The following is a 23,280-nucleotide window of genomic DNA, read 5'->3' on the forward strand; positions in this document are numbered from 1 at the left end:
ATATATATATTAATGTGTTTAACCCTCACCCAACTATCCCTTCAGATGCAATCCTTGACCTTCCTCGACAATAAAGCACCCAAATCAAAACCCCAACACTGTCGGCTGCTCTTGCTCTTGCTCTGCAGGCCTGCAGCCTCCCCTAGACAACTCCACTGCTCGGCGATATATTAATATGTGTGTCTAACCCTCACCCAACTGTCCCTTCAGATGCAATCCTTGACCTTCCTCGACAATAAAACACCCAAATCAAAACCCTAACACAGTCGGCTGCTCTTGCTCTGCAGGCCTGCAGCCTCCCCTAGACAACTCCACTGCTCGGCAGGAATTTAAACATCAACCAAGGGCGGTTTGTCTTTGTGAATAGGAAGAAAATGGACTTGCACACTTGACTGCTGCTTGGACAGATTCATCTCAGATTGCAGCAGAGTGTTAGTTGAATTCTTCAACCTCCCTGGACTTGCTCCCCTTCCCTCTGGTTGCTTGCAGGTTTTCTGGTGCTTGTGTGTTCTGCCTTCTTGTTTTGCTTTGGTACCTTTTCTTCTCTTGTTGTGTTCAGTTGTCTTTGCCTTAAGAATACTTAGCCTAGAAATAAAATAAAATAAAAATAGCAGAAATTTCAGCAGGAACGGGGTACGTATCTATTAGTATTGGTTAAAATTTGGTTAACTTCGGTTAACTGAATTAACCAAAGTAAGATTTGGTCGGGCAAGGTTTCGGTTATACACTACAATTCGGTTCGGTTCGGTTCGTTTAGAGTAATTTCTTAACCAAAGTTGTTTGATGAATTCGATTAGTTCACCGAATTCTCCGTACCAACCACACAGAGTCCTATATAGTCAGGTCCTACTACAGAAATCTCACTCTCCCAGCAGTAGCAAGTCACAACTTCCCCTAGAAGCCCATCGGAAAAACAGCAGCCCCACTAAGGCTGCTTTCTTTACAAGGAGGCAACTCCTGGAAGGATTCTTACCATATATAAGACTGCAGAAAGTAGACCACCTCTTGTCAACATTGCTCCTATGTATTGAAAATGCCAAGTCAATTAATCATGACCTCTTGCACTGTTGGACCAGAAATATCTGGAACCTGGCCCATAACTCTGATCAGACAAAAGTGGACCACAGCCAGAACTGTGGAGGGAGAATCATGGGCTTGGAAAGGCATTTACTCAAGCAAGGAAAGAAGCAAAGCCTGGACTTTATTATTCCCTTTGCAATCTTTTGGTTTATTTAGAGGGAAAGAAATTGAACAGTTTTCAAAGGATCGGCTGCACCATTTTATGTTATTAAAGAGTGATGAATTCTACTACAAGTAGTTTTGTGTAGTGGTCTGTTTTTGGTTGACATTCATCTTTGACTTTTTTGAGACCCTTCGGTGTGGGTGATTTTTAATTTGTTGATTAACAATATATATATATATATATATATATATAAACAACTAGTAGAAAATAAACCTACGCTAGTATTTACATGATGGAAACCCATCCCCAATGCACGAGACAAGCGGTCACAGTCAAGCATAATGCATTGAACAAGCTTAGCTCATGACGCTCCCCCACTTATGCGGTCGACGTCCTCGTAGATTTTGACGCTAGGTACACTTCAACTTTTGCCACGAACAGTTGCATATCTTTTGCAGAAATTCAGCTGATTTCTTCATCGCCAAGGCCCTTCCACTTCACTAAGAGCTCTTGCTGCTTCTTCCTTGAGGATACGAACTCTCTGTGTGCAAGGATGTCTTCAACTTCATGTCTGTCGGGTTGCATTGTCTTCAACTCTACTCTGTTTGACAGACTTCTACTCAGATTGTTGGTGTCGGCATTGTATGGCTTAAGGCAGCTGATGTGAAACACATGATGCACTTTCATCCAGTTGAAGTGCTACGGTCTTCCCCCCTGATCTTCTTAAAAGCTTTCTCCCGATAGGCTTGGACAGTCTCTGCATTCTGTCTCCATTCTCTGGCGAAGATGTACGCCTTGGGACTCTTTCCTCTGTACGGCTTGCCCATTGTGTGAGGTAACAATAGTTGTTGGCCTGTAACAAGCTCAAAAGGGCTCTTGTTGGTTGTTGAGCTCCTTCGGGTCTTGAAACGGAACTGAGTCACATCAAGTAGTTGCACTCAATTCTTTTGGTTGTCACTAATAAAATGGCGCAAGTACTCTTCTAGTAGCCCATTGAATCTCTCCATCTGTCCGTTTGACTCTGGATGGTAACTCGAAGAGATGTTAAGATGTGAACCGAGGATTCTGAAAAATTTTGTCCAGAAGCTGCTCGTGAATCTTGAGTCTTGGTCACTACCAATGTCTTGGGGAACACCCCAATATTTCACAATTTTCATAAAGAACAATTGTGTCGTCTCCTTTGCCGAACAGTACTTTGGTGCAGCTATGAACGTACCATACTTCGAAAACCTGTCTACAACCACAAGCATAGACCCTGCATCTCTCACTCTAGGTAAGTTGGTGATGAAGTCCAGTGAAACACTTTCCCACGATTTGGATGGTACTAGTATGGGCTCCTGTAACCATGCAATCTTCCTTCGCTCCACCTTGTCTTGTTGGCAAGTGAGAAGTCCGAGTATAATCAACCACATCATCACACATGTGCGGCCAATAATACCTCTGCTTCAGTAGTTCTGTCATTGGAGTCATTCTCCGCGAATACCCTTCGACGAACTTCCTGTGATGGTTGGTAAGGCCAAGAAAGGAACGCCACTCCTTCACTGTCGTGGGGATCTTCCATTCTTGAATCGCCCTTACCTTCTCCATATCCTTCCGGATATGACCTTGCTTAATCACATGACTGAGGAATTTGTTGCTCCGCTGAGCAAAAGAGCACTTCTCTTTCTTTATATACAAACTATTTCCCCTCAGCCTATTGAACACCTTCTTTAAATGCTCTTTATGTCTCCTTTGATACAACACTAATGCTCCCAACGGTGCTTTAGAAGGGCGAACATATCTCACTTCCAACAACTCATCAAGTTGTTTCCCCAACTCTGCTACCTCTAGAGGTGCCATCCGATATGGCCTTTTAGCAGGTGGTTTCACTCCTGGCAACAACTTGATCTCATGCTCCACAATTTGTCGTGGAGGCAAGTTGTGAGGCAGCTTATCCGGAATTACCTCCTTATACTCATCCAACACTGCTTGGATGGTCGTAGACACCAGCTCTTGGCCTACTTCGTAATCTACCATCACCGTGACTAAATGTGTCTGCTCACCCCTTCTCAATCCCTACTTGAGTTGCATGGCTGAAAGGGACTTCCCATCGTCTCCTTTCGTTGGCAACGGCTTGCACCATGCAAGGGTGATCTCCCATCAAACATAGGGAACCAACAAAAGGCATCAGCACTGCCTTTGTTCCCTTCAGAAATTCCATTCCCAAAATAACTGAAAAGTCATCTAATGGCACCGCTGTGAAGTTTGCATGACCTTCCCACTGTCCAAGCTTCACAATCACTTGTTTTGCTACTCTTAAAGTAGGCTGGGCTACGGAATTTACCGCTTTCATGCGTCCTGTATCCTTCTCCAAGGATAAATTGAATCTCCATGCTTCCAGTTGCGAAATAAAATTATGAGGAGCCCCGGTATCCACCATTGCACGGGTACTCTTCCCGTTGATCTTCAAGTCCACAAACATAAGTCCTTTTGCTTGTGTAAATTTTGGAGCTTTTTCCTGCTTTTCCAATGTGCTCACCTGATGCATTGCCCCCACCCTCAGGGTATCCTCCTCTTCCTCATCCCTTTCCACCACTTGTACCGAAGTGGAAGCTTGTAAGTCATTAAGGGATCCCTTGTGTGGGCACTCCATAACTGTGTGAGGGCCTCCACACAAGTAGCGTGAAATTTTCTCCTTTCTCTTGGGTGTGTTGAACCCTTGAGACGATGAAGCTTCCTTTGAAATCGAGGCCTTATAGTCGGCTCCCCCACTCTTGGGTTTGCCTTTCTTGAAAGACTTTCCACTGTTTCCCTCTCTGCCAAACCCTTTGGGCGGAGCGGTATTATCACCAGCGTAGTAAGTCAAGCATTCCACAGTAGCTTGTGCGGTGGACAAGTCTTGAACTCTTTGCCTACGAAGTTCAGTTTTTGCCCATGACTTCAACCCCTCAAGAAAATTGAACAACTTGTCCTTCTCCGACATGTCCCTAATATCCAACGTCAAAGCAGAAAACTATTTCACGTATTCCCTGATTGACCTAGTATGCTTGAGGTCTCTCAGCTTTTTCCTAGCATTATACTCAACGTTCTCAAGAAAAAATCGAGTCTTGAGCTCTCTCTTCAAATCTGCCCAACTATCCACTACACAATGTCCATTTTCAATTTCATTGTACTTGGTATGCCACCATAGTTTGGCATCACCAACCAAGTACATGGTTGCAGTATCCACTTTCACCTGTTATGAGGCTGTACTCTGCAGTATCCACTTTCACTTGTTATGAGGCCGTCCTCACAGCGCGAAAGTACTGCTCTATATCAAACAAGAAGTTCTCCAACTCCTTGACATCACGGGAACCCCCATACGTCTTGGGTTTTGGTACCTTGGTCTTGCTAACTCCCGGAGTGTTGGAGTTTCCCATAGCAAGAACCATCATATTCATCTTTGCATCCAGATCAGCTATCGGCGATTGCAAAATTTCCACAGTATGATGAAAGTCCTCTGACATGTCACCTAACAAACTTGTTTGATGCTTTTGTGTCCCATCACTTCATCGACAAGTTCCCTCAGTTGGGCCATCTCTGCGGCCACATTGTTGGTTGTTGTCTCGGCCTGTGCTTCCAGCATGCTGATTCTCTCAGCATTGGTTGGTGCCATGGTCACTTACCAAAGCGATCCCAATCCCACAACGATGGTAACTGAATTCACGTAGCAATTCACCGAGCTTTGATACCAAGTATCACGGGCCGACTATTTTCACACCTTTGTGAAAGGGTCATGCGGCGCTAGCTAAAGCACTCTTGCTTAACAAGCCAACCTATCGTTTACCACAATTCATCCACAAAACACTTTCATTAACATCAATCAGATATCAGCGGAAGCAGTAAGCAATTATGAAAACAGTGGCAAGCAAGCAGTAAACATTGAAGCAACGCAATTCATTAACAATACCTCCGTTGACATTGTGTGTTTAGCGATAGAGGCAAGTAGGTTAAACACGTTAACAATAGTTAGTGAGTTTTACAAGACTAATGAACACTCACCCTCCCCTAAAAAGCTTTATATGCAAATATCATCCTGACACTAAGAAACATCAAAGTGACCGAGGAGTCATATTGCCTTATTTGGCATACAGAGAAACAACTAGTAGAAAATAAACGTACACTAGTATTTACATGATAGAAACTCATCCCCAACGCACGAGACAAGCTGTCACAGGCAAGCATAATGCCCTAAACAAGCTTAGCTCGTGACACTAAGGGATGTAGATCATCCTTGATTCTTGTGTTTTAAACTTTAACTTTGAATAAAATTTCAAGGTCTTACAAGTATGGAAATTTTGATGTTGATTTTGATTTTGATTTCAATTTTAAAAGATAATGAAAGTTTATGGGAAAGCTTGGATTTTTTTATTTTTATTTATATTTTTATTTTATGAATCTTTATAACTATTACTAAACATAATAATGCAAGATTTAAAAACTAAAATATTCTGAATAAAATATTATGATGATAGGTATCTGGAATATAAGGCGTAATAAGTGTAATATAATAACCACATTAAACATATTCATATTCAATTAATACAAATTAAATTCGTAAACCACTTAAACAATAATCAATAGTCATTATGCAAATGCAACTAATTTAGACACAAAAAGCTGAATAAAATATTGTAGCTAACATATATATATATATATATATATATATATATATATTATAAAAATACCTGATTGATGTTAATGAAAGTGTTTCGTGGATGAATTGTGGTAAACGATAGGCTGGCTAGTTAAGCAAGAGTGCTTTAGCTAATGCCGCACAGCCCTTTCACAAAGGTGTGAAAATAGTCAGCCCGTGACACCTAGGCCGCCCATTTGGCACACTTATTTTAGACATAGATTTAAGAAGGTTTAGGAAATAGTGTGTATGGAGAACCTCTTTGTATTTTTTGTGAATTCCTTCAGTATTTTGTAATTATGTGTTTAGTTGGGTCATGTATTTAAATATGTGTTAGTTGTAGTAGTGGTTTAAGTGCTGGACATGAAAGTGATGTCCAATTATTCCTTTGAATCAGATTGCCGCAATTTCCGTCTCTCTGTTTTCTCTCTTACCACAGGTTCCTGCTTCCCTTTTCTTCTTCCTCCTCCTTCTTCATTCTTCGTCTCTCTCCCCCATCTCTGTTCTGTTCTGCCTCTATTCTTCTTCTTCTTCTCAATTCTCTCTATATATCTAAATTCTCTTACTTGTCCTACATCAAATTGGCATTAGAGCAAACCATGAGATCACCATGCAGCCACTCAAGTTCAGAAAGTGCAGAAATTGCACTGTACACCTGCAACTTTTCTAGAAAATTCTCCGTATATATAAATTCTCTTGCTTGTCCTACATCAAATTGGCATTTGAGCAAACCACAATCACCATGCAGCCATTCAAGTTCAGAAAGTGCAGAAATTGCACTGTTCACCTGCAACTTTTCCATAAAATTACAGTCGTACCGCTGGTTTGAAACCCTAATTTCTTTTCCAGGGCCCACATTTCCTCCATGATAGTTTCCCTCTATTTAGGAATCTCCAAAGCTTCATAAATATTATTTGGAATTTTTATCCTATCAAGGTTAAAGGTAAAAGCATACCACCCTGCATACAGAGTTTTATAAGACGTGAATTTTGAAATGGGATGGAGAGTACATGACCTAGTTCATTTTCTAAGAGCAATGGGTAAATTGATGTCATCAAGTGCAGACTTATCAGAAGGAAGCTCATGGCCATTTGGATCTATTACCTTATCGGGATTGGGCATGGACTCATGGTTGCTCAGAGCTATCACCGATTTCAACTCTCTTAGTGCCTCATGTATGAGATTCTCCCTGTTCTTTGATTTTGACTTCCTTGAGTAAACAAGTATCTCCTTGTTATTTTATTTTTCTACATCTCCCCCTAAGTTTAAGTGGTATTTTGTACATGGCAGACCAAGGAATAGTGTAATAACAGTGGCGTCGACAGACTCAGTGTATGGCACAGATTCATCAACGGAGAAATCAAAGAACCGATCTTTACTCCAATTCTCCCCTTGAAGAGAGGGCTTTTGGATGTAAGAAGTGGTTTCAAAGAACATGACATCAAGGTTAACAAACAATTTTTTTGTGACAGGATCATAACATTTGTAGCCTTTCTAAGTAGGAGAGTAACCAATAAAAATGCACTTAATGGTGCAAGGCTCCAATTTATCCCTATTTTGAGCATGAACATGTACAAATGCAGTACACCCAAAAACTTTTAGGGAGAGATTGGAGTTGAGCCAAGAGTTGGGAAAACATTCTTAGAATTTTTGGAGAGGAGTGACACAAGAAAGAACCTGACTAGGCATTCTATTAATGAGATATGTAGCTATTAAAATGGCATCGCCCTAAAAATATTTTTTCATATTAGTAGTGAACATCAATGCCCGAGCTATTTCAAGAATATGCCTACTTTTGCGTTCGGCAACCCCATTTTGTTGAGGGGTATCCACACAGGAACTTTGATGGATGATTCCATTTTCTTGAAGATAATTTCCCAAGATATTATTAAAATATTATGTAAATACGCAAGATTTGAATGTGAGTTTGGAATTGTGTTTGAATCATGGAGTGGAAATTGATAAAAATAGAACGGACTTCAGTTTTATCTTTCAACAGGTAAACCCAACAAATACAAGTGTGATCATCAATAAAAGTAACAAACCATTTCATGTGAGCGCGATTAAGAGAGCGTGAGGGCCCCCATAAATCATTATGAATCATAATAAAAGGTCTGGATGGTTTGTATGTGGATTTTGGAAAGGAATTACAGTGGTATTTTGCAAGTTCACAAATCTCACACTAAAAATTAGAAGACGTTTTATTTGAACAAATGGAAGGAAATAAACGTCTTAAGTATTGAAAATTTGGATGACCCATCCTAGAATGCCATAACAAAATTTCACTATCCCTAGAAACAGATGTAGAATCATAAATAGCAGTTTCACATTGTTCACTCATATTCGCCTCCTCAAAGTAGTAGAGTCCCTCACACTCCTTAGCACTGCCAATCGTCTTCCCCGATGATAGGTCATGAAAAACACAATGAGAGGAAACAAATTTAGCAGAGCAATTGGAATCTTTTGTCAATTGGCTAATGAATAACAAATTGCAAGACAGCCTAGGGACGTGTAGGACAGATTCTAGTGTTATAGAGTTAGAGATTTAAATACTACCTTTTCCTGCAACAGATGAGAGTGATCCATGTACAATTTTAACTTTCAAATTTCCAGCATAGGGTGAATAGGATGAGAACAGATGATAAGAATCGGTCATATGATCTGAGGCACTAGAATCAATTATCCATGGTGATTTGTAATTAGAGATGGAATTTAAGGTTGTCAAAAAATTACCTCAGGGGGCTAAAGAACCAAAAGGAATACGTGCGGAAGACCAACCCGATGCTTGAATGGTAGGGAACATTTTATAGAGTTGCTCCAACTATTCTGGATTGAATGTGCCACTTGAAGTGGAATTATTATTTTTCTCACCTTGTGGTTTCTCGGCTAGGTTATCAATAGCAGCTTGGTAGCCATGATTTTTGGGATTCTATCTTGGCTTCCAATCTGCGGGCTTCCCATGTATTTCCCAGCAATTATCTTTTGAGTGGTTCGTCTTGCAGCAGTGCTCACACCAGGGTCTTCCTTTGTGTGTCTTTTGGCTTGACCCAGCAAGAGTTCCTCTTGGAATGAGGGCAGACATTTCAAGTCCATTGTTTCCGATCAGAATCGGCTCCTTCAACATCCCTTTGGGCCGGTTCTCCTCTCGCATCACCTCCGAGAAAACTTCCCGAGTTGAAGGCAGAGGATGTCGACCGAGAATCCTCCCTCACACCTCGTCCAACTCTCGGTTGAGTCCGACCAAAAATTCGAAGACTCGTTCATTCACGAGTCTTTTCTTGTAATCGGGCACTATCTCCAAGGCATTCCCATTCTTCCTCAATGCTCAGGTCGAGTTCTTGCCAGAGATTCGTCATCTCCATATAGTATGTGACTTCTCTTTCTCCTTGCCGCATCTGCCATAGCCAAGTTTTGATCTCAAAGATTTGAGAGTAGCTTTCAACGTCTGAGTATGTCTCTTGGACAGCATCCCAAACGTCCTTCATCGACAGTAGGAACAGATAGGTCTTGTCAATTGAAGGTTTCATGGAGTTCACCAGCCACGCAATCACTATGGAGTTCTCCGACTTCCACTTCTGCAGAGCTGCAGCATCGGTTGAGGCGGGTTTCTTCTTCTCACCGGTAAGGTATCCTAACTGTCCTTTGCCGTCAATCACGAGTTTGATTGACTAAGCCCATTCACGGAAATTCTTTCCATTCAGTCTCTCCACCGAGAGTGGGAAGAACGAGCTGTCTAGCCCATTCGAATTCAAGGTGGAGGTGGCTTCAGTCTCGCCATCGAGAGCTTTAGAGGTGCTCGACCCTCTGCAGTTGACGGCTCCTTCTGCCATCGTTAACTAGGACTATAGAAACCCTAGCTCTGATACCATGAAATCAGAATAGGTTTTTTGTATTTCTTGAATGAATAATTTGTACAAGTCAATACATTATACTTATAATACAATCGGGTATGCTAAAGATATGCTAAAGATGGAAACAATATCCTAAAATAATCTCTCTCAATAGTAGACAATTCTCTACATAAATATCCCCTAAATAACTCCAAGACACTTAGGATTTCTACAGGAGGCATGGATCTGCATTGCTGCCTGACTAAGGGCATCCAAAAAGAGGGTGGAAGCAAGTTTTGACTCAATTAAATTACCGAATTTGAGATTTTGAGCCACCCTTTCAAGTCAATACCCTCCAAGAAGACCAAACGTCTCCAGCCTCCACTGTTGGTTTTGAAGAGGGAGATGAACTTGCCATGTTTGTTTGACTTTAGGTGGAGCAACAAGGTTTTCTCCTCGTTCCATATACTGCAAAACCGTGAGAGTGAGAAGGGCCTCTTCTCGAGCTCCAGAAATCCTTCCAAGCTCAAAGGAACCAAGCAAGCTCCTCCAAATCTAGAAAGATGGAAGTGCGATGACCATTCTAAAATTCCATGAGTCTCAGGATGTCAGTTTCCTCCCTTTCAATGGCTAAATCGAAGGTATTCCTCTTGATCCATGTTGTGAGCTTCGTGCCTGCCTTGGACGAAGGCAAAATGATGAGGATGAGGGTGAGAGTGGGGTAGACCCCATATTCGCAAGGAATGAGAGCCAAAGTTGTGCAGGGAAAAGGGAATCACAGTGCAGAGGAAAGGTATCGCAGTGTTTATGGTTTTCGGCATAAAGAGAAAGGGAAGGTTGGGGAAAGGGGGGAGGAGAAGAAGTACAGAGGTCTACAAGTTTAAGGATGCCTCCCATCGTCACATGAGGGAAGAACCCATCGTTGCAAACCAGGAAGGAGGTGTCAGCAAGGGGGAATGACGGAAAGAAGCATCTCGACTTCTATTGAAAAGTCCAAATCTTTTGTATACAGATTTTCTCAGGGAAAAAAGTTCAATTGGCAACTAGTTTATACATATACACCTATACATACACACACACACACACACATATATATATATCCATTTCATTTTGGAAAAAAAAAAAAAAAACAAAACAAAACAAGTATGATAAGTGATAAATAGAGAAGGAATAACCTAAAAAAATAATGCCGAAGGGCGAAGGGCTGAATCTATCTAGAATCTTTTAGGACACTTATAAAGTGTCTTATGTCTTCAAGACTATAGATGAACAATAAACCTGATTTTTGAAAGAAAAAATGATAATACATTGACCGAGAAGCACTTCCTAGATAACAAAGGATAAATTTGTTGAAAAAGGTTAAATTCATTGAAACCATAAGAACCCCACTAATTAAGAACTAAGCAAAGGAAAAATAGCAGTTAAAAACAAATCTTGCATAAATTTTAAACTACTCATACATAGGAATTATGTCGCCAAGTCACAAATTACTCACAATACAAATAGTTGATAATATTTCCTTCATTTATAGAAATTCAAATAGTTAATCATTAAAGTTAAATAAGCAACAAACCTAAAACAGCTAAAATAATTAAATACTAAGCAATATAAGCACGCATATACAAGCAAATTTTAGACTCAACCAAGTCTCAACATATACTTAAAATGAGCAAAGTCGTAAATGTTTTATTCTAAGAAGGTTTTTTGGAAATTCCAATTTTTTAGTTCTAAGTAAATTATGCAATAAATAACAATTTAACAGGGTATGGGACATAGCAAATTAGATCAGTCCTCGGTAAACTAAATATATTTATATTTTGCATCAATCAATCTTCACTAAATAGTATATCTTCCCAAACCTATGGACATTTCCATGGTCAAAGCTTCATATTGGGTTATTATTTTCAAGACTAATAGCTTTGTACTTTTTATACTCATTGCAAAAAATATAACAAAAATGACTAGTTAATGCATGTATGAGTTTGAGCTTATGTATCAATCTATAATATTTCAAAAGAAAAGCAAAAAAATTAAATTTTATTTAGTTCATAATAAAAAGTGGCACAATATACTCATTTTTCAGAATATATTGTTAGCATATAACATAGACAAACAAGTTTGTAAGTGCACCTCAGACAAACAAGTTTGTGAGTGCACCTCAGCTTCAATTTTAGACATATCATCTAGACAAGTGTCTGAAATGTCAATCGTCTCCACAAGGAATCACCCTACAAGTAACAGTCATATGCACTTGGAACTCTAATCAATTCTTAGAAAATGTTAGGATTGTCTTGGAAGCATACAACCAATGATACTTCAAGCTTTGGTCTAAAACTGAACTAGAAGCACATTCTGGAGAATGATAAAGACGACAAGCCAGAGTGTATATACCCAAAGAAAAAGCAAATTAACTTCAGAAATTCTTAACAAAGTGTCATTAATTGTTCAATGAGAACCAGAGTGTATTTTTAAAGCCCACCCCAAAAAAATTGATCACACTTATTGCAAGGCCACACAAAAAAATTTGAAACATTAGCTGCAAAAGTTACAACATTCAAGAAAAAGGACAAAGAAATGGGAACATACTTAATATTTGGTTAACCCCTTGCACCATATCTCCATGTCCTTCTTGTGATATCGAAGCCAGATCAACCTTCTGAATTTCAACATTCCCAACCAAACAGTGGAGAAGGCAAGAAGCAACATGCCTCTGGCCAGATTTAGGACTTCCATCAATCAATATCCGAAACCCTGATTTCTTTCCTGATGATAGAGATATATTTTGCAACAAACTAGTGCGAGTGCCTCCATGATGCACTCTGGAAGGTTCAAAGACCATACCGTTGTCATCAGTATCATCATTTAAAATATCAGAAGCGGATAAGCTAGTCCCTCCAATTAAAAAGCCCACATATGAAAGGTTTTTTTCTATCTCCCCCACAACATCTGCTTCTTGAAGCAAATCCTGAACATGGGACCACCATTGATAATTAGGGATCTTCTTCTTCTCCAAAGCAGAAAGAATCACAGTTTTAATCATTTCTGCAGCTTTAAAAAGAGGCGGTGGCATAGAGATATTTTCATCAAGATGAAGAGAAAGGAGCAAGTAAGATAGTGGTCGCAGCAAACAAGGAATGAGATGGGTGTGAAGAGGAGAGGATACTACATCATTTGCAGCCATTCCTGCTTCTCTACGAGAGCACGGAGGAGGAGCACAGGCAAGAGCCTCTAACCAATCTCTTTCCTCCACCACAAAGGCGGGGAGAGGAGGGCGTTTAGCATCATGAGCTTTCTCTCCAGCAGCGCACAGAAGTTCTTGCAAGGGGCAATTCCTTTTCAATGCAATCATGGCTGCTTGAGTGCACAGAGCCTGCAGATCGGCACCAGCAAAGCCTGCAGTTTTTCTAGCAATCTGCTTAAGCAAGGATCCAGTAACTGGGTTTGGCCACCTTCGTGTATGAAGTGAAAGAATAGCAGCTCGGTCCTTGACAGATGGCAGTGGAAAATAAATTTCCCTGTCAAATCTCCCTGGCCGTCTTAATGCTGGATCAACAGCCTCAGGTCTATTTGTTGCACCAATGACCACAACTGAACCTCGAGATTTTAAGCCATCCAACAAAGCAAGCAAGGTGGACACAACTGAACTATGTGTCTGATCTTGCTGCCTCGTGCGGCGAGGTGCTAACCCATCTATTTCATCAAAGAATATTATAGAAGGTTGACACCTCTCAGCAACCTGAAACAAAAGTCTTAGTTGACGCTCAGCATCACCAACATATTTCCCTAAACAATCTGCACCTTTGCGGGCAAAATAGGCTATGCGTTTATCTCCGCGGGCACATGAACCAATTAATGCCCGCACTACTAGAGTTTTACCTGTTCCAGGGTATCCGTGCAAGAGAACACCTCTAGGAGGCGTGAGCCCCAAATTATTGAAAAATTCAGGATATAACAGAGGTAAAATAACAACCTCCTTCATACATTGGATAACATCTTGAAGCCCAGCAACAGATTCCCAACCCTGAAATAATTTTTCACTTTCGGAATTTGGGCCTCCAATGTACACAGGTGCAATTCTCATTAAATCTCGATGAAGCCTCTTGCTCTCACGTTTTAAGAACTCTTCATCCTCACCACAGTTCTCCAACCATTTTTCCTCTGCCTCAAGATCCTTTCGCCAAGCATCATTTGACAGCTTCCTTATTTCTAATTTCATTTTCCTAGCTTTCAGTTTCTTTATGCGATCCAAATACTTATTTCCATGTGGTTGAAAGAGATGCCGATGATCCGTGCATGCTATGAGAAATTTGCGATGATCAAAATGACAACCATTAGCTCGTGCACAAGGCTGCAGCAATAAAAAATTCGATAATACAGAAAATGAGAGTAAACAAATGGAATAGATAAATTAAAAAAAAATTGTCTTAAAAGTCAATATAAAGCATGTGAGTGCTTTTTATTAAAAACTGAAAGGAGGGAAGGAAATTGAAAAGGAAAAAAGCTGCCTCCCTTGTAGGACAAATATCAAATAACCAACTAACCAAGTGATAAGTTTTTGGACACCTATCAACACGACAGCCAATAGTTGCTCCTGGCCTCCCACAGCGAGTGCATTTCAACACCCTTCCTCTGCAGAGTGCTGCCCTAACATTTTTCAAACATCCCAAACCAGCAAAATAAACCTGCAAACACAAATTAAAATTAATGAAGATTTATTGTAACAAGATATTCTGAACAAACAGGGGGGAAAAAGGGAAAAAAAAAAAAGCTGGAAAAAGAAATTGTGAATGTCTAGCAGGCAAGCAGCAAATCAAAGAAGTCGATGAACAGTGAAAGCTAAAACAATGTGTAGCATGAAAGGTACAATGTTGAGATTATCTTATAGACAAACAGCATCATTAAGAAGTAAGAACCCATGCATAGAAAGTTGAAAACAATACTGAGAGGTGAACAATTTAGATGTGAAGAACCATAGAAACAAAATGCCATTGCAGAAGAAATATGAACCATAACAAAAATGAGGGAGTAAAGTTAAAATCACCAACAAATTCAGTTTGAAAGAAGATGAAACAAATCCAGCTTGAGCGAAGGCAACATGAAACATGGAACTAGTCTGTTCTTCAAACAAATAGATTCAAATAAAGGAGCAACCCAGAGACTTCAAACTTACAGATATTCCTCATATATCATGTAATAAAAACTTTAACTGTCCATACCACCAGAAAATGATAACACTTCTTGAGAACAGCCCCACCAAATTCTCTCTAGAAAATAGCCTCAATGGACTTGCTCACTTTCCCACCAAAACGTTAGTAAACCAAGAAACTATAATGTTACCGTATCCAAGTAAAAGTTTAAAAAATAAGGTGACATTAGTGAAACCTGTTGGATGGGCCCTATCACCTACCCAACAGGAGAGGAGCCAAATCCTCAATACTTGAGTTTTGAAGTTTCCTTCTTCATCAATCAAATATTAAATAATTCTCATAGAACCTCACCTCCAATTTTATTCTACTCAAATAATCTGGCTTAACCCATATATTCTATCTATCCTGAATTCAGAATCAATGAAAATTCCTCAGTAGGACATCAAAACCTAATGTATGGCAAATCAAAAACTCCAACCTACCACCAGAAAGGATAAACCTAAGATAGCTAGAAGAAAGGAAGAAAAACTGACCACCAACTTTTCCAAAATATGAAATAGTTCAAAGAGTCTCTCAAGCATTCACATATTGAATATATATACTCTATTAATAAAAGAAAGTGGAAACAGGTTTTTGAGTCCACAACTTTTTCCCCATATTATCCAGAAAATTCTTTTCAAATAAAAAATTTTCAAATTATACGTAAACTTGTAAATTGACAAATTTATAGATTAATTTGACAGTACATGTTTTCCTTATTTTTCGTACACTCCTACCCAATATCTACCAAAAAAGCTGGCCATGACTACCAAAAGCCATGGAACACATGCATTGCATGTGCCCGCAGCTAGCTTTAATTATGTACAGTACATTATTATGCAATATAGTCTCCATCAATGAATTAATAGAATTTCAAGCATAAATTCAATAGAGAACAAATGTTGTCCAACGTTGTAGAGCACTCAAAATGTACAGGGTTCGAACCTTAACATCTGTATTTTTTTATGTTCTTAACTGTTACAATTATTAGGCAATATAGTCTCCTTCAATGAATTAATAGAATTTCAAGCATGAATTCAATAAAGAACAAATGTTGCCCAACATTGTAGAGCACTCAAAATGTACAGGATTCTAAACTTAACATCTGTGATTTTTTATGTTCTTATGTTACAGCTCGCATGTTAGTAAAAGTATAAACATCATTTATTGTACATAGGGTTGATATAAATAGAAAGGAATCCATGATGGGTGGTGGCCATGGCAGGATGTGCCATCGTGGCCACTCACCTATCTTGATCTGCCTCTAGGAGGAAATCCCAATTCCATGACTTTTTGGGACCCAGTGATTGAGAAAGCAGGGAGAAGATTAGAGACGTGGAAAAGGGGATACTTTTACTTGGCGGTCATACCATGCTCATTAGTGCAGCAGCCTCTAATGTTTCAATTTACTTCCTATCTCTTTTAAGGTGCCCAAGAGGGAAGCCAAGGTTCTGGAGAGATGATGCGTGACTTTTTTTGGTGGGGTCTTAAAGATATAAGGAGAGATCACTTAGTTAGGGGATTGTCAGTAGACCAAATCTGGGGCCAAGGGAGGGGGGGGATAGGTGGGGCTTGAGTCTCAAGAATGTGGTTTCCAAAAAACTTCACTTTAATGGGAAAATGGATGTGGAGGTTCTCCTTAGAGAATAACTCCTCATGGCACAAGGTAATTAAAAGTAAGCTTGGGGTACATCGAAATGGGTGGGACTCCAGAGAAAGAGTGGTTATGTTTCTCATGCTAGCCCCAGGAAGTTCATGTCTTTGGTTGCCAATCTTTCCACTCACCCATTTCAAAGTATATTAGTTACAAAGAACGCAACCTAAGCTGAGAAACCAAACTCAGTGTAACAGGGCCAACCAATCCTGCTGAAAGTCTTCCAAAGAAACATGTAAAAAACCATTTGCCAACACCTAAACAGCAAATTGTTAGCAATAGCCACACATTTGAATATTCTACCATTCCTTCCCAACAAACACACCAAATAATAGCCATAACAGTGCAACACCATTGAGTTTTCCTATCCCTTCCTTTGCCAAAACCCCTAAAAGAAAAGGTATAAAAGACCTCCAAAGTGTATGGATAGACACAATTTTCACCAAATATACCAAACAAAATTATTCCAAATAGCCAATGTGAAAGGGCAATAAAGAAACAAATGTGCACAAGTATCTTCACTCCTCGTATAAAGGACACAAATTTGGGGGGCAGGCCTTATTAGGTCTTCTCTTCTGAAGTAAATCATTGGTATTAATTCTTTCAAGTATTGCAATCCAAATAACAGCTTTTATTTTTTGGGGAGTTTTAGCTTTCCAAATCAAAGGATACAAAGCAAAAGGATCCACAGTCTCACAAGTCAAGTAGGTGAAAAATGATTTACAAGAGAATTAGCCATAAGGATTCAAACTCCAAACTTTATTATCACTCCACAATTGAATATGAAAAGAATAGAGCAACCCAATCAAAAGAACCATCTCATTAATCTCTCTCATTTAGATTTCTCCCTATAAGATTCAAGGGAGTCCATGGGTAAGCTTGATACACATGGATTAGATTTCTCCCTATAAGATTCAGGGGAGTCCATGGGCAAGTTTGATACACATGGATGAGCCCCAACTTGACCCAAATGCTTAAGCCTATTTAGTCTTGGACTCAACCATGTATATAAGCACCCATCATCCACTCTATTTTTCCAATGTGCGACGAACTTACGAGTGGAATTCTCAACAATCTCCTCCTCACTTGTGACTTTCAACCACCCCCTGAACGGAAGAATTCTTCATCAGTGTACCTGATTCAACATCTCCCCTCAAGCATAAATCATCTCCCTCATGGGAGTAAGCCCAATTTTCCAATAGTTGCTCAAGTGGGACTTACCCCTATGCCTTACGTGCCTCAGATTGCATTTCATGTGCCTCCAAACCAATCATACCTCCCACATTCTAACCTTATTCATATCCATCACCCAAGCCTAGATGACTCTTACTTGCCTCAAACACACACTTGGTCCTCCAACTGTTAGAACATCAAGAAAATTAGCTTCACACTCAAAATTAAGATGTTGCTCACCCAAAACTATGAACCATCAGCTTTGATGCCACTTGTTAGCACCAAAGGAGTCTTCATGGGGACTTGATACATATGGGTGAGCACCAACTTGACCCAAAAGCCTCACAAAATGGAAGTTCTGAGAATGCCAATTTTTCTTGCAAAAGAAGAAAAGCAAACACTGGGGTGTCATGAAGATTAGATAAGCAAGAGAGACGAGCAAAAGTACTAGCCAAAGGCATCTCTCCCACCCAATGATCCTCCCAAGAGTGAATACACTCCCATTACCCATTGTACATGGGACTTTAGAAAGGAAATAATCATAAATATGAGATACAAAGTTCCAAGGACTTGAATAAATAATGTTAATTGCCACTTTAGCATCCCACCCATTTTGTAGTATTTCAAAATTACTATGAATTACCTTATTCCAATGAGACTTAGGTTCTAAGGGAAAGCACCATAACCATTTTGTAGTATTTCATAATGCCCCTTATCAGTGCATTTCTTTCTTCTAAGGGGAGCTCTATTCATGGGATTTCTACTTCATTAGAAATCTCAACGAAAGAGAGTTATTGACCACTTTACTCAATACTTTGGATAATTTTATTCCTAGAAGGGGTGATAAAAGAGTGCAGGTAGGTGATTCATAACAACTTTTTTTTTCCAAATCTTTTTTTTTTTCAATTCCTCAAATCTTCCACACCTAGGGGTGTAATAGGCTAGGTTTGGTTTGGTTTGGTTTTGACCAAAACCGATAACCAAACTGTATTTATCGACTTTATCAGTTTAAATTTTGCAAACCGAAACCGAACACAGTACCAACAGTTTAAGTGAAACAAAAAACTGATTAAGCAAGTTAGCTTCAATATTTTTACATTTTTCTAGCTCTAAATACTAGTTAACTTCTAGGCCATACAAGGCCCATGTCAATAAGCTCATATCTTTATAAAAATAACATGGCCCTCTTAATAAGGGCCCTGGTACAGGCTTGACATCAACAACCCTACCCTTAGAGATGTCTAATTGTCTTCCCAAAGCACCACATAAGCATGAAGCCCAAATATGGGAGAGTGGAAGCAGGGGGTGTACTTCTATAGAGGGGGGAAGGGTCTTCCTTATTTCACTTGATTGATATGGGACAACTGTTCCCAAGTCCCAACGCCTAGAGCAGGGCACTCAACAATAGTTCTCAGCATTCAGCAAGCCTTCATTATCACACTTTCACCCCTCCCTTGTCCCACATTGGAAAAGAGAAAGGTGGGACAACCTTCCCTTCAAAAACAATATTACTTTGTAAATTCAAAGTGATCATAGCCTGATGAAACTTCATGAGAAAATATCCAACAGGCAGCAATTAAAATCTGACTCATCAAACATGGACTGTGCTCATATTCCTGAACATCACAGATTTCATATACAAAAAATAAGAAAGTGCAATTTAGGTTTTGATTCCCATACAACAGTGCCTTCCTTTTTCTACTAATTTGTTTATGATGAAAAAATTATTAAATAGAGAGAGGAAATAGTAGAGGCTAAAGGAGGAGGACAAGCTGTCCTCAAGGCTAAAAAAATCCAAAAAGAAAAATAATAATAATAAATAAAATTAAAACAACTTGGGTTATAGTTTACCATATGACTAGTTAATTAGCCAAAAAAGGTCCTTGTAATCCACTGCAAAATAAAGTTGAGATGACAAGTAGTATTGTCGAATATAGCTATTAAAATGCATTGACGCAATAAAATATATCAAGTTAATCATCTTATCTCTCAATGCCCCATTGCAATTTTCAAATTGTTGTCCTTCCTCATAAAAATGTTATCTTTGTAAAGTGTAAAGTTTAACTCAACTCCAAACTTTTTCTTACAGTTAATTTGTCTTTGATATTTTTTGGAGGCTGCCCAAAATGACTCCCTTTGGTACTAACCCATATTGGTGTAGCAATGCCCCTTAGATGGAAAGATCTCATCACAATTGTTAAACATTAATTACTTCATTTTAAGTAAGTCAGCGGAAATTGCAAAGTCCAGTGTAAAACTTTATCATGTCCAAGCACCAACAATGCAAAGAAGTCATATAAATTTCACAATGTTAACCAGATGCTCCGGAGCAAGTAAATAACTCAACAGGCAAGTATAAATAACAAAATACAATGTATAACACCATTACAAATTTCCAATAGAACCATGAGAATACTAACCAAAAAAATGGATCAGCAAAACATCAAAAAACCAACATATTACTAAGTATACATGTGCATAATCTAAAAAGCTCACAAAAGAACAACTCCAAAGAAATCCAAAAAAAAAAACTGATAGATAAAACAAAACTAACCTCCGGACTCCATACAGCACAATGTTGATGAACCCAGATTCCAGCAATACCAAAACGGTCATTTATAGGACCCAAAAGGCGTCCAAGCCAGCCAGGTTCATCACCAAATCCATCCCATATATCATAGTTAGGCTCTTCTGAAACGGAAGAACCACTACATGCCTCATTTTCACTTTCACCAATGTCCTGGACTAACCTCTTGGGAGGCTTACCATCAGTCCCTCCTCTACACAAACCGCATCTTCTCCCCTCTTTTATGTGATGCTTACTAAGTTTATCAGTATAAGCACTATCATCCATTTCCACCTTCCAGGCATTCTCATCTTCTGGAGATTTTTCATCAAGTCGGGCAAAAGTGATAACCTTCCCATCATGACATCCTCCATCTTCCACTTGCTTCGAAGTACCTTGAACAGCTTCTGTACCACCCCTTTCCTCCTCTCCTCTTGCACGCTCTAGTTCTTCTAAATCCTGATCACCCTTATCCATAATCCCCACATTGTCATTACCAGTGCACTCCTCAGACAGTGACTGATTTGGTACTTCACTGTCCTCGTTCCTAAATAACTGTCGGTCATTGCTATCATCTGCTTCACTATCATTTTCACCACCACTAACACTCTCCAAGACTAAGGGACCCCCCTCATCCGTGGTTTCTTCCATTTCCACTCCATTCCTCCCACTGCCATCCTCTTTAACACTACTTGATTCAATCTCTTTATCCTCATTCCTCATGGCATTTGTAGCTTTAATCCTACCCGGTCTCCTTGACTTTACAACTGTCGACTTCCCACCGCCCAAACTGCCTTTTTTCTCGTCTAATTCTCTCTCCTCCAAGTTTGATTCTTCCTCAAACCCCTCCAAATCCTCAAAAAGCTTCTTTTTCCCGCGTGGTGATTGCCGTTTCTCCATCCCAAATCTCCCATTTCTCACCCTTGCTCTCAACCTTGACTTCCAACCATTAGTTTCTTCCATATCCACTGAACTCGGACCAAGTGAAAGACCCTTTGAACTACTCTCCCCTTTCAGCCTCTCAGAACCAGCAGTCAATCTCTCCCCATTCTTGCCAATTTTCCGTCGCTTCTTTGTGGGTGGAGGTGATACATCGAGCAAATCTGGCGCCCGGCGAACCCTTGAGCTCCGCCGAAGCTCCATATTGACACCAGCAGACCCAATTCCAGCACCACGACCACCCCCATTCAACTCAGCTTGGAGCCTACGGTTTTGATTATACGCCTTCTCGCAAATTGCGTCAAGCCTCTTGTGCTTCTTACGAGTACGAGAACTACCCAGACGCTGATCTTTCCTTTGCTTCGAAGAAACCGAAGGAAACTGAGGTAATCGCATGACAAGAACCCCAAATACTTATATATTTGTATGTTTATACACAAAAATCAGGGAAATAAGCAAATGGGTATCGATCGATCGTATTTTCCTTCGATTTGGGCGTTCGATTACACCGCGGATTGAGAATCACTGACCTTGTGGTTGATAGGTTCGATGGATCAAAACCTCATACGAATTTTCACACATTTAAATTTTAGATACGTAGAAAGGGAGGAAAAAAAAAACCCTAGAAGTCAAGCCAAGGAACTTATTTGATAATCTGTTGTCGTGCTTTTGCTTTGCCACTTGTGGGCTCCCTGAAGACTGGGGATTTAGCTTTCCTTTCCCCTCTCACACTCTTTGTTTCTCTCTGAAGACTAGGGCAGAACCGAGAAGAGTAGAGGGAGAGAGTTCATGACTTCAGACTGGTATTAGGGCATTCCGAACACGCGCCTAGCAGAGCGTGGCGTAAACGCCCGTCATGGGGAGCGGGGCGCAGTGAATCGTGGGGCGAGTGACGGTTGGGTGATGGCCACGCTCTCGAGTCGAGATTGGGTACATTCTCTGCATAATTTTTTTTTTCCATTTTTCTTCTATTTTCCCACCAAGCATTACCGCCAAATATGAGAGCCCAAGGAGTGAGGTATGCAGAGGGGCATACGAAGGATGAAGGAATTGAAGTGGGCATGCAAATGGTTTGAACTTTGGAGTACAACGGCTCTAAAGAAAAGTGTATATATGTAGGGTTTTAGCCAAGATGCCTTTTGTAGGGCCTCTTCCCCCCACTTGCATTAGCTTCCACCCCAATTGAGTTACTTTTTCTCTAGGAACTAAGTAATTTTATTTGTTAGATGACTATTTTTTACCATCGTGATGCATTGCATTATGGATAATTGAAATAATAAATTGATTTAATTTATGTGAAAAGAAGAAAAAGGAACATGGTAGGTTTACTTTATGAGTGTATTCGCATGTTAGAAATACATTTCAAAATGATATTAGTTGACCTGTCGTGTGTAGTATACGTCTAAGCATTCGGCGAGAAAGCTAGATTAAGATTAGGCATAAGTTTAGACCAGCAAAAATTCTTTTGTTTAAGACTAACCTCGAGTAACATGCTAGCACGAAAATTTAAGAGAGAGGGAGAGAGAGATCATTATCAACAAGAGAGTAGACAAAATTACTAGATTAGAACCAAAAAGCGATGAGAGGAAATTTATATGGAGTTATTCACAATGAAAAAAACACTATTATCAATGAAAAACATAGATAAAAGAGTTAATAGTTATATAAATTAGAGGTTTTAATGCAAAAATTAATAATTGTAAATCGATAAGATAATTTTTAGTAAACCTGGCAGAGTAGATCAAGTCAAATAATCTGTAACGGATAAAGCGGATTATCGGGTGAAAAAATCATAATTCATATTCGACTCATTTAAGTGGCAGATTAAACGGTTTCAGGTCGGATAATTTATGGCGGATGAGCGGATAATCCGTCATTCTCAAATATAATTTTATTAATAATTTATTTCTACAGAATTTTTCAAATAAACAAATTACCACTCAATAAAATAATTCATGGATTAATATAAAAGGTAACCAATAATGGCAGGTAAAATGAGATTAACTAAAAAAAAATTAAACATAAATAAATTACATTAAACAATAGCAGTCAATAGGTAACCCCAAAAAGAACTTCAAAAGAAAATAGAAAATGA

The 23,280-nt window shown here is 39.4% G+C and overlaps 1 protein-coding gene across 1 annotated transcript in view; it reads right to left on the reverse strand.

The window, feature by feature from the left end:
* LOC131155023 (uncharacterized) overlaps positions 1–22,296 on the reverse strand; it is a 30,241-nt gene extending 7,945 nt beyond the window's left edge. Inside the window, exons 1-3 of the mRNA XM_058107910.1 lie at positions 20,235–22,296; positions 14,209–14,349; positions 12,254–14,015 (exon numbers count right to left, since the gene is read on the reverse strand). Coding sequence (XP_057963893.1) covers positions 12,254–14,015; positions 14,209–14,349; positions 20,235–21,581 — 3,250 coding nt within the window. The 5' untranslated portion in view covers positions 21,582–22,296. The remainder of the gene's footprint in view (positions 1–12,253; positions 14,016–14,208; positions 14,350–20,234) is intronic.
* Between the last annotated feature and the right edge of the window lie 984 nt (positions 22,297–23,280).

Source organism: Malania oleifera, chromosome 1, assembly GCF_029873635.1.
Source record: "Malania oleifera isolate guangnan ecotype guangnan chromosome 1, ASM2987363v1, whole genome shotgun sequence".
NCBI classification, from domain to species: Eukaryota; Viridiplantae; Streptophyta; class Magnoliopsida; order Santalales; family Ximeniaceae; genus Malania; species Malania oleifera.